We start from the raw sequence: 12183 nt of genomic DNA, 5'->3' as shown, positions 1-12183 counted from the left end.
CATTTTTAAACAACAGTCATTTGATTCAGCCAAATGATTACTTTCTTATTCATGCCAATTAAAATGCTCCACCACAAGTTTGATTTACACTCTCACCACCTTAAAAACACAAAAGAGACCAAACATTTCAGCTCATGATTACAAGCTCTTGAATGTTTTTCTAAGACCACGTTCCCTAATTCGAGACGATTCTATCCATTACGGTGGGAACATCACACCAATAGTGTTTAGGAATAAAGAGCCGACGTCCTCTCGCTCATGAGAAAAAGTGCAAACTCAGACATAGTTAATACCAAGGAAAGATGGCAGACTCTCTCTCATTCATCAAGTGGCAAGTTAACTAACCACAGAGACCTGGCTCGCAAATGTAGGGCTCTGAGTGGGACGAGTAAATCAGTTCAAAGCAAAGCAAAACAAAATGATGAAAAACCCAAATTTAAAACTGAAAGTGCAAGACTTTGATCTTTAACACTGGCAGGAAGGAAAATGACTTTGTACGCTACAGTACATTACAAGAATTGCTCATAATTTTTTTATTGCAATACTTTATTGTAGTTTTAGCTGACCGATGGATGATGAAATACAATAAATCACTTAAACGCCAACTGTAAAAACAGTTGGATCGGGGAAAAAAAATCTTCAGTTTTTTATGCCTTTACGCCTCAATTTCCAAATATTTGTGTCCTAAAATCTCTGGAAATTTAAAAAGTATATAATTTGTGTAAATAGTAGAGAAACGCCAGTTGGTTCTTTCAGGTGTATTTTCATTGTTTCACTAAATCCATGTTGATTTTTTGAAGTTTGCAATTCTTAATCTAGTCTTTAATCATCTTTCATTGACCATGTGAAGAACACTTTGCATTGGCTGTTTGGAGCAGAGCCACTGAGTTATTTTCCATGCTCACCACAGACAGATGCTGGGCCAGGCTGTTAAAAGAAGAAAAAAAAACAGAGGGACCAAAATTACAAGACGACACATTAAACCGGGGAGGTTTTTTGTGGCGAGCTCCACTCGGCCCAGAGGTTTCGAACAGAAATCATTAACATAAAAAGCACTTGATGAAGATGTTAAAAAAATCCTTCTTGTGTCTCTTTTTTATGTTTGAAGGCTTTGGTCCATTGCTTTTTGAAAAGCATCAAACATTCATCACACAGCTCTCTTCCCAGCACGCTCAGAGCAGACATCAACTGTTCTCAAAGAGTCCTCCTCTTTAATACAGACCAAAGAGATCATAAACTTCAATGAAATTAAACTAAAGCTTTAATTTGAGAAGCGTGAATATGACGATAATGGAGAAGATGAGGCGATTTTTGCAAAGATTGAATTCTTCTGTCAAAGAAAGCCACTGTTTATTTATATCACATATTTGAGAACTTTTATAAAACTAATAAAGTGTTTGCACCCGGAAGCAGTGATGTGTTACATTACACCGTGTCTACACCTGACACGGCACGATGCGACATGACCGGTGTGGACAAAATTTAAAATGATAACGGGTTCTAATGCATTCTATTGTCTCTTGTCGCGCAGCGCCACATCCGGTGTAGACACGGTGTCACACTTAAAGGAATGTTTCACACAAAATTCTGTCATGAATTACTTATTTGTTCCACTTTGTTAGTCTACTAAACTATGTGGTTCATTGCTGGTCACCAAACAAGTGTTGTTGCACAAAGACACCGGCAAATCAGAATACCAAAACAACAATGGTATCTACCCATGTACTGTTCATTTGAACACAATCCCATATTACACATTTTATATAATAACTGCTTTGCTCTAAAATTTCTTCTTGAATGTTCCCTTGTCAGAAGATGCCATGAAAGCATTTAAAAAATCAAATGGCTGTTTTAAACATACACTAATCTCACCAATTTGCTCACCAGCTTTAAACTATAAACTAGTCGGTTGCTTTTGCAAGGATAGAGTTTTAAAGCCCCTGCCTTTAAGCTTTAAAGACCCTGAGTGGATACTGGCAAAAAGTAGGATTTACAGTAAGTAATCCAGTCCACCGCTACTTGAGCAGAACAGCTTCCTTCCTCACAGTTCTTCATCACTAAACAGCAGGACAGTTACATTCAGATCAAATTATACTGGACAGATACACTTTAACAGGCACAGAACAGGCTTTAGGTTACTTTAGGAGTCCCACAAAGGGTAAGCAGTTTTAACCAAGAAATTTACTGAGCTCCCAAAATCTGAATTTTACACTCTAAAAACGTTGGGTTATTTTTGTTACCCAATAGTTGGGTTAGATATATTGGGTTGTTTTTTGTTGGGTTATTTCTGAAGTTTATTGGGTCATTTCTGTAGCAACCCAGCCAGTTGGGTTAAAGGGGTCATATGACACAGCTCAAACAAATATTATCCTTTGTTTTAGATGTTATGTACGGGTTATGTTATATACACGATTTAAGGATAAAAAATGCTGTACTTTACTGTGCATGTTTGTATCTACTCTTTGCCCCGGCTCTCTGAAATGCACAGATTTTTTACAAAGCTCATCACTCTGAAAAGCAAGGTGTGCTATGATTGGCCAGTTAACCAGTGCGTCGAATACTGCAAGCGTGTCATGAATGTAACGACTCTTACCATATTTGGAACATCAGGTTCCAAAGCAATTGTACTGACAGGTACGCCCACCTTATGCATTTACATTTGGGTGGTCTTAGTCAAATCACACCAAGAACTGACGTAGATTTGTGGGGGTGTGGTCACACGAGGCGTTTCAGGCAGGTCTGGGTGAGCATTCGCTTTTAGATTGAACGCATATTTTTGTTCCGACACTTTAATTTTTGCAATATTTTGTGTCTACATGTTACATGCAGGTGCAATTTATGACAAATTAAAGACACCGAGAAATACTTTTTCGCATAATATGACCCCTTTAAAATTGAGCTGTGTGAGTGGTTATTTTAAATTTCAATGGTCGACCGCGGCCACTCCTGACAGACGAGAGGTAATTCTTATTAAATGTGAGTGTGTATATATATTCATGTTTGTATGCAGTGTTTTTTCATAGCAACACAAATTTATATCTCTGTCGACTGTTTTTATAATCTGCGTGAATGTTAACGCCAACACTTGCTGAAGGTATCTTCAGAAAGGGGAGACAGAAGCTAACTGACAAATCAGCAGGTAAGAGATTAATGTCTGAAAACCTCCTGTTTGAACTGTAGCCTAATGTGGAAAAGGCATTTAAACAAATATGTAAAAGTGTACATAATAATCAAGTAATATAATCTGTCGTATGACACATGAAATTAACATAAACATAACATTTACTTTACAAGCAGTTGATATGTGTTGTTTATTAACATTTTGGAGTATACCAAGCCTGGTAGTGCTGCTGTCTGGTAGCTTTTGCTTAGGAAGTGTATAATTGTATACGCTAGACAAACCTCCGTTCTGTTTATTTATTTATTTGATTCTTGTAAATTGATACTTAATTGCTAGTAAAATTTTATGAAAAAAGGTAGTACATTAATTCCAATACAATAAGTTTTGGTTGCAGTTGTCTTATTTAAGAATTATAAAGGTATTTCTATGTTGTGCATTATTTGTTAACACTGCAATAATAGGATGGCCAAAAATAATAAACAACAAATATAACAATCATAATAAAATAACCCAACAAATAAGTTATTTCATAACCCAACAATATATTGGGTTAAAATAACTCAACAATGGGTCGGTGCTATAGTAACCCAGCATTGGGTTATTGGGTCAATTATAACCCAACTGTTTTTTAGTGAGTAGACAGAAATACAGCTGTTGTTCTCCCCTGCAGAGATGTCTTGACATCAACAGCTTTTCTTTAGCTTGACAAAATTACGTCTGTTAAGTCAACTCGAGTTTCTGGTCAAAACCACGTGCCACTCCCAGGAACCTCCTCCCTTTCTGTATCCTGCCGTCCATCTGTACCGGAGAAAGTTTTCCCAAAGCAGATTCTGTGTGAATGCTGTGAAGCTTCCTATCATTTGCATTGTCTAATTATAGAGCTCAAGTTACACGGACGGATTGAACGCCTACAAACCCCAAAATTCTAGAAATCTTGTTCATTATGATTTGGTTGAGCTGTTAACTATATGAGTTTTTGATGATTTGATGAAGTCATATTTGAAAATTTCGTCATGAATAACACAATCTTTAGTTGTTCCAAATCTGTATAAATTTATTTGTTTGGTTGAACACAGAGAAAGATATTTGGTTGAATGCTTGTAACCAAATGGTTCTTGGATCCCATTGACTACCATAGTAGGAAAATTACAATGGTAGTCAAAGTGCCCCAGAACTGCTTGCTGTCCTACATTCTTCAAAATATCTTCTTTTGTGTTCAACAGAAAAAAAAAATTATAAAGTAATTTTTCCTACTATGGTAGTCAGTGGGGTTCAAGAAATGCTTTACATTTTCTTCCATAGACGTCAAGAGCAAAAGTACTTTTCTAAAAAACGTTTGCCAAATAAGCAATAAGAGCATGGCACTCCAGCATGTTTCTGTTAGACACAGACATTTGGCAGCCTGATTGAGAGCTAAGAGTGTCAGTCCAGATGGAGCCTAAACGTAGAGACACAAGGTCGTCCACTACACCTACACAAAACGTCATCTCGCAGAGATGTCAACAAGGAACAATTCATTGGACCCGGTCCGAGTCCCGAGCTCAGGGGGGTAAAGCAGCCAATCCTAGGACGCACGCTGGGATGCTGTACATAGACACAGGGGAGCACTAGCTATGAAGCAGCTTTAACAAACAGATGCACACAGGAGATCCTGTTCTCTCTGGCCAGCTGCGACTCACCCTGAAACCTAAACAAACAGCTGCAACCCGGTCAGATGAGGAGCTATACAAACAAGAGGGTTTCATTCATTCGTTTACATTAATGGGAGAACTATTTTAAAATGAACTGTAATCTTTAAGTATCGAGATTCAAAACAAATCCAGATGTCTTACCTCGCTCCAGTGACATCCACTCCGACCATCAGCTGACCGTTAAGTGACAACAGTTCATCTCGCAGTTTAATATCTCCACAACGGGCTGCTGGGCTGTTCTTTTTCACTTCAGTCACCCAAATACACCCAACATCCAATACAGGACCCTTGTCGCCCTTCCTCCGCCTCCTCCGGACCCCTTTCTTCCTCCCTTCAGGGTCTCCGAAAATGGGAATATTTCCAAAACTGACCCCAAACTCTGACTCATCTCCATCACGCTTGTGCATGCAGACCGCCCTCACCTCAAAATCTATTTCTTCTCTGAATAGCGGGCTTTCAACTTCCGCAAAGTTTAGCTGGATGTATTCCACAAGCTTGCGGATGGCAGCCTGGCACAGAAACCCATTGTCTGCGTTCTTCAGAGTCTCATGCGTTTCGTTCCGATCTTTCTCTTGAGCCCCAAGCCAGTTCTTTAGCAGTGAGAGATGACTAAGGGCATTTTCTTGGGTGATAGGCATCCTAGCTGCTGGTGATGGGCCTGCCCGGGCCTCCCCTGCATGTTGAGTCAAGGTTTTCCCCGAAAACCGGGGCTTCTAGCGGTGGATGCAAACAGACACATTAAAATCCCCTCTAGATGACAGAGTGTGTTAGAGACATTACATCCAGAGTGCTGAAGCCCATCAGCCGGACACTTAGACCTCGGAGGTCCATGATGTTATCCGTAGAAACGAAAGTATAGTAGGACACGTTTATTCTTTGACCGGTAACAAGAGAACGTGTGCCATTAGCTGCTCCTCTTGGTGCATGCCAAATCGGATTTCCAATACCATTCAAGTGGAAAATAGTGGATCGCTGGGAGTTGAGTTCTGTCTTGACTCGCAGGCGCCACAGACGTTCACCTAATCAGAAAGAAAATAAATAGTAATGTCATTACAAAGTAAGTCAGCGTGAGCTTGCTTTACAGGCACATTTGTAGCTGTGTGTTAAATCTGCTCAGTTACGGCTCATTTAGTTCTCAACCAAAGTAAAAACAGGAAGAAAAACTGGCATAAGCATGGGAATAAAGATAATAACCTAATAATAGTCTATCACAGATATGTCATTTGACTGTTTATATAGATATATTTACAGACAGGGTAAGCAATCATTTACTCTTGTGATTTCAAATCTGTTTGACTTTCTTCCGCAGAACACAAAATAAGATATTTTGAAAAATGTTGTACAATGGCATTCATTCACTTGCATTGGTTAAATACAATAGAAGTGAATGCGTTCCGGCGCTGTTCAGTTTCCGACATTCTTCAAATTATGTACTTTTGTGTTTTGAAGGAAAAAGAAAGTCATACAGGTCTGAAATTACATGAGGATGAATAAATGATGACTGAATTTTCGTTTTTGGGTGAACTATCACTTTAATTCTCATATCAGATACCTTAAACATGTGGAACGTAACCTGTAAATAATATTAAAAACATCCATGCTGTTTTAGTGTAGCTAGAATTCATGCAAACCACTTTTCTGATATATTTAAGCATACACTGAAGGCAAAGACCACAGTCAAATTGCTAGTCTGGATTTTTTCTCAAAATAACATACGATTTTGGCCTCTGTGCGCATCACACGAGCTGCTATATGAGAATGGCATATGATCAACTGTCCTTTATATATGAGAATTTATGGTTCCATTTAAAAAGCATCTACATAAATACATTTTATATCAATGTCCATTACGAGGCAAAATTGATTACACTTTCAGAAGATTACTCTGCACAGCAATGGAGACTAGATGGGGGTTCATAACCAACTGTCAACTGAAGTGTTATCTGGATCATAGGATGAGAGTAACATGACAAATGGTTCATTCTGTGTTAAGTCAATCAGAAGACTCCGGATAAAATGTTGGTGATTCTTTTGTGGAAAAAGGAAAACTTACATGATGAAGAAAGCCAACATATTAAATGGCATGGATGAATATTTACTCAACAATTTTGTAGAGGGGGATCTAAATGAAAATGTGTGCTAAAGCTGGAGGTAAATGGAGGACAGAAGTCATCCCCCATTTCAAGAGTTTAACCCCGATAAGTCACTTACAATTTATAAAAAAAGGATGTTAGCACTAAGCATGCAGTCCTCAACTGTGTCAAGAGTAACAAAATTCAAAATTGTATTGCATATAAAAATCTATACATTCAAGCTTTCACAGAAAGATTTTTTAACAGGTATGTGACACACTATAAGCATTAAAATGTTTATCAATCTCCTACCTTTTCTTATTTCAGGCTATTTTCTTTCTTTTCTGCATTTAAATGCATAAATGCTGAGCTGCACACTGCAGCGTGTTGTTCCAGTTGACACAGAAGGTCTACAGACCCCAGACTCACCCTCACCCAACACACCCACATGTAATAGGATTAGTCTCACCCCTCCCTCATGCCACTTGCAAACACAATGACCTACCATTTTCTCTTTGGATAGTCGCTGAATGGCCAGTTCAAGTGTTTATATTTCTACCATCATGCCATTCATGATTATTGATGCTGGTACAAGTATAATTCCTTTTACAAAGCAAATACGGGTCAATAAAACATTAAAAGCACAGTAAACAAAAGGCCAAATAAATACGGAAATAAACGTATATCTGTCCTGAAACATTTTTCTTTTTTAAGAGTGAAAGAAGAATCTTAACGTCTTCTTATTTGCAAAAGAACAAATGTTTTGCGAACCAGCTAACCAAATTTGGACATTTCCAAATAAATAAAAAATGTCTGAAAACCCTGCTTTGAATGTGCTGTTTTTTAACTCATTATCATTAGACACATTAAAAATGTATGGTTTTATTATTGATAAACTTCCCAACCTTCCATAAGTTCAAGTATTTCTTTGATAATTTGGGTTTCACATTGTCGCAGTCCGGCAGTCCTCATTTCTCAATATTTGGTCTTTTTTCATTTTTCATAAATCAATAATATCAATTATCTTTCATATTTGTCTGTGGGTTTTGCATATGTTTAACCAATGAGGAAGTATGAAAAAGAGCATGTCAACTTTGACAACAGTATTTTATCATATATAAAATAAGAATCAAGTATCAGATTTTGGAGATACAAGATTTCTGCCTGACAGTGATGATGACGTTTAGTCTGAATGATTTATTTTCTCATATAAAACATTGGGACAACTGTGTTATAGTCAGTCTGCTACAAAAAATGTTTTTTTAGAAAAGTACAATGCTTTGTGTTACGCTAAATCTACAACCTTTACACCCAATGACAATAACGTTTTTGCAAACATCCTCAAGCCAATGGAGCTGAGGAATTCTTCTGCCAATGATAGCATTCCATTAACAACCTCATGATAAAGAAAGCTGTTGTTTTCCATTGAAATTTCCCATATTGAAACCCTTAAAAAGGGATTAAAGTTAAAGAGGACATTTTTCTATGATATTCATTACATGGACATGTTGTAGGCTTTTTTCACTGCAGAGAGACAACAGTCAAAGCAATCCATTCGATAGTGTGACAAGGAACACAAGTCATTAAACTGATTTTCTTTGCTGTTAAAACTGTTGATTCCACATGGTATGAATTGAAAGCCTAGTGAATTTACAACAACCAAGCCTTAGTATCATTAAAATCAGACATTGCATTCTGCCATGCAGCCTAATAAAAAAACATGAAAGAATAAGCCTTTTATAGTGAAATCATGACCATTAATGTTTGTACTTGAATCTTTTGGTTCAAATCGGTTTGATACAAGAACAATGCACTTCTTCAGCACAGCCCAAACAATGACATCATGGAAGCTGGACTGCCTAAACTCTGAAAAGAGCTCTGAAAGTACATTCAGAATAAAACGAAATAAGACATTTTCAAAGAGGAAATACACACATCCAATGATGAACTCCAGAAACAGTCTTTCCCAGTGCATCTGTCTCTCTGTAAGGGTGGTCTTTGAAAGTTTCTTTGTTATTTCCATTAGGATCATATTACTTGGTTTTCACATACGCATACTTAACATACTAATCAGCCAAGCTCACGCTGTGAAGTGATTCCTAAAAAAAGAAGCACGTTTCGATAAATGCTGTGGTCGGAGAACACTGACTGTCAAATAATAAAGTTGGATGCCAACTGTGGAAACACGAATTTACTTTGAGTTTTATAAAGAGGCCCGTTCTCCCACTAATCATAGAGTTCTGGCAGCCATAAACATAGTCCCTCCAGCATGAGCTTCTGCCCTCAGCGCAACTCATCCGTGCTTTATAATCTATACCCATCGATTATGGATTTCATTTCGTCTTTGATCTGACAAATGGGATTTTAACGACTTAAGTAATGGGTATGGTCATCGACGAAAATATCGGAGTTGCCCAAATAAATAGGCTGCATAACAATCTTTTCATAAGTGAATCGGCCTACTTGCAATGCTAAAGAGAGATTGTTTTGTTTGTAAATGAGGCACCAGGAGTACAGGATACAATGTAGATGTGTCCCTAGTTCACATACACACACATACAACTGCCAACAAAGACTGAAATAAACTGGGTAAGCAACTAGTGGCATCAGAACCCATTTACAGACTATTTGCACAATAATTGTTTTATGCTTTTGTGGTGTTAGTTTATGAAACAATGTGTTTTAGGGGACTAAAAACACAAACTGTTTGAAAATGGGTTTTGGCTTAAAACTTGATATGCATATGTGCGCACGCATATGCACGTTTCTTACTACTTTACAAAGTGACATCGTCATCCACTGGCATGGATAATACAGCGTTTTTACATGTTTTCCTGCATCCGCGTAAACGCAGATGGTTTGATTTTTTTAATACGTTGTTGATGTCAAGGTATTATAAAATACTTGTTTTATCCATATTTAATAGAGAAGGTTTTTATCATTGTAAGGGGTCATGACATCACTGTTTAATGCATGTTGGGTCAAGAGGAAACCCTCTTATTTTTAATATTGTGAATGCAGACAATCCTCTCAGGGTGCGGGACTCTAATCCTGGATAGAGGGTGAAGGGGTAACCTCAGGATTGTCTGAAATGTAGGGGGAGGGCTGCAGGTGGAAAGAAGGTGGAAACGGTTCGAGCTCAAGGCATTATTTTATACCACAACATTTTCTCACATGCGAAATTGTTAAATATGAGCTAGTGCTACATCATTAGTGGTGACAAGCAATGTTATTCCTTCTTTTATGATATTTAAAATCCATCATTGTTTAATTCTTTATTCTAATTGGTTGACACACGTTTCAGGGACAAAACTGCGCCGCTGTTAAATATTTCCAGATGTGATAACAGCAGCACATTTCTTTGCAAAGTTCCTATGGATCATTTCAACTAGTAACAGGAGCTTGAGTGTTTTAGGCAAGGTTTTTAACTGGTGGCATGAGAAAGTATAGAACAACTTTATTCAAAAAATTTCGGACTTTTGTGTCAGTCTCCAATGCCCATCCACGAGAGGACCCGGCTTATGAGCATAGTCTTATATTCTATTAATGATCAAATATCAGAAATGTAATCATTTCTTTAGCACTGAATTTATATTCAAATGTGACCCTGGATCACAAAACCAGTCTTAAGTAACAAGGTAACATTTTTAGTTAAAGCCAAAAATACAATGTATGAGTCAAAATTATCGATTTTTCTTTTATCTCCAAAATCGTTAAGATTTTAAGTAAAGATCATGTTCCATAAATTTCCCATACTAAACATACCAAAACTTTATTTTTGTGAGTGGATGGCCAGTAACATTGCCTCTTATTAACAACTTCAAAGGCAATTCTCTCAATATTTTGATTCTTTTGCACCCTCAAAATCCAGAGTTTTAAACGGCTAATCTCTGCCAGATATTATCATATCCTAACCACTCATACATCAATAGAAAGCTTAATCATTCAGCTTTTTCGAAAAATGTACCCATAAGACTGGTTTTGTTGTCCAGGGTCACAAATGTAAACACCAAGTTCGTTCTGCTACATTATTAAATCGTGCATGTATGTTATATGATATTATAAATAGCTTGAAAATGAATGGAATAGAAATGCATTAAAGCTAAATATTTCAAGTAATGTTGAATAATTTATCTTGGACTTTCAGAGCTTTAATTCTGAAATTGTGGATAAAGCACCCCTTTCTGAAAAAATGTAACAATGAACACTTGAAAACAGTGACCACACCTTTTATATGTTAAATTATCTCAAATATAAAAAGACTTTCTAAGCTTTGCATGCAGCAGTAAGTGTCACCAGGGGCTCTTCTCTGTGATTTCATTCCCTGTCACATGTCTTCATGCAAAAAATTGCTCCTTGAATGGTGGTTACACCACCTTGATATTTTATGAATTTGACTTGACTCACATAATTCCCTTAATTGATTATAATATTTAGAACAATGCTATTCCCTTTACTTTCATTTACTATTAAATAAAAGTAAGATTATTACATATGATGTTTGGTGAGAATTACACCTTTTTACAGTTACACCACATAGACATTTCTGCAATCACTCCCTAATTATTCACTCAAAATGATTTAAAACCAGAATTTCAGTCTTAGTCCTCAGAAAAGAAAATGTATGCAAGTAATTTGAAACTTTATTTTGAAATTTATCCCTTTTAAATTTAATTTAATCACAGGGACACAAAAAAATGAGCGGTACGTCATTGACCGGTATACAACTTTTTCTACCTGCAGCTATTGGCCAATTCTTTCCTTCTGGAGACATGTGGCTACTAAAGCACCATTGTAGTTTATTCCAAATGCCTCACGGCTCATGACCACAGTGTGTTTGAATGAATAAAGAAACAGACAGTTGACTTCCAGGTGTTATCAACCGATTGAAGAGATTGTAAAAACAAAGTTCACAACCAAAAGGAAGTGCAAAGAATTTGGTACAATGAACCTGACTTGACTAATGAAAATGTCCATCAAAAGAATGAAAAGGTGAGCAAATAACCAGTTCTTTCAATTGTTTCCTTTTTAATAAAAAGAGTATATTTATAATATCAAGAATGGCTCAGTGTCTCAATGGGGCACATGTCATACTGTTATAGTGACAGAATCAGAGACAAAACTGAATGAACCTTTTAATCCACTGGAACAAGCAAAGTTTAAACGCACAAGTGTATGCCACATTAATGCATATTACATGAACAGATTGTGGCACCTGAATTAAAATTTCTCTTAAATTTGTTGAAAGCATGTATTTAGTTAAATGTTGGCCAAAAGTTGAACAAGAGGAAACTGTGTC

The 12183-nt window shown here is 36.9% G+C and overlaps 1 protein-coding gene across 1 annotated transcript in view; it reads right to left on the bottom strand.

Annotated features, from left to right (window-relative positions):
- Positions 1 to 12183, bottom strand: part of pdzd2 (PDZ domain containing 2) — a 73159-nt gene that overhangs the window by 56100 nt on the left and 4876 nt on the right. Inside the window, 1 exon segment of the mRNA XM_056745821.1 lies at positions 4954 to 5831. Coding sequence (XP_056601799.1) covers positions 4954 to 5450 — 497 coding nt within the window. The 5' untranslated portion in view covers positions 5451 to 5831.

The sequence above is a fragment of the Triplophysa dalaica genome, chromosome 4 (genome assembly GCF_015846415.1).
Source record: "Triplophysa dalaica isolate WHDGS20190420 chromosome 4, ASM1584641v1, whole genome shotgun sequence".
In the NCBI taxonomy this organism is placed as follows: domain Eukaryota; kingdom Metazoa; phylum Chordata; class Actinopteri; order Cypriniformes; family Nemacheilidae; genus Triplophysa; species Triplophysa dalaica.
This window is presented reverse-complemented; position numbering and strand designations above follow the sequence as displayed.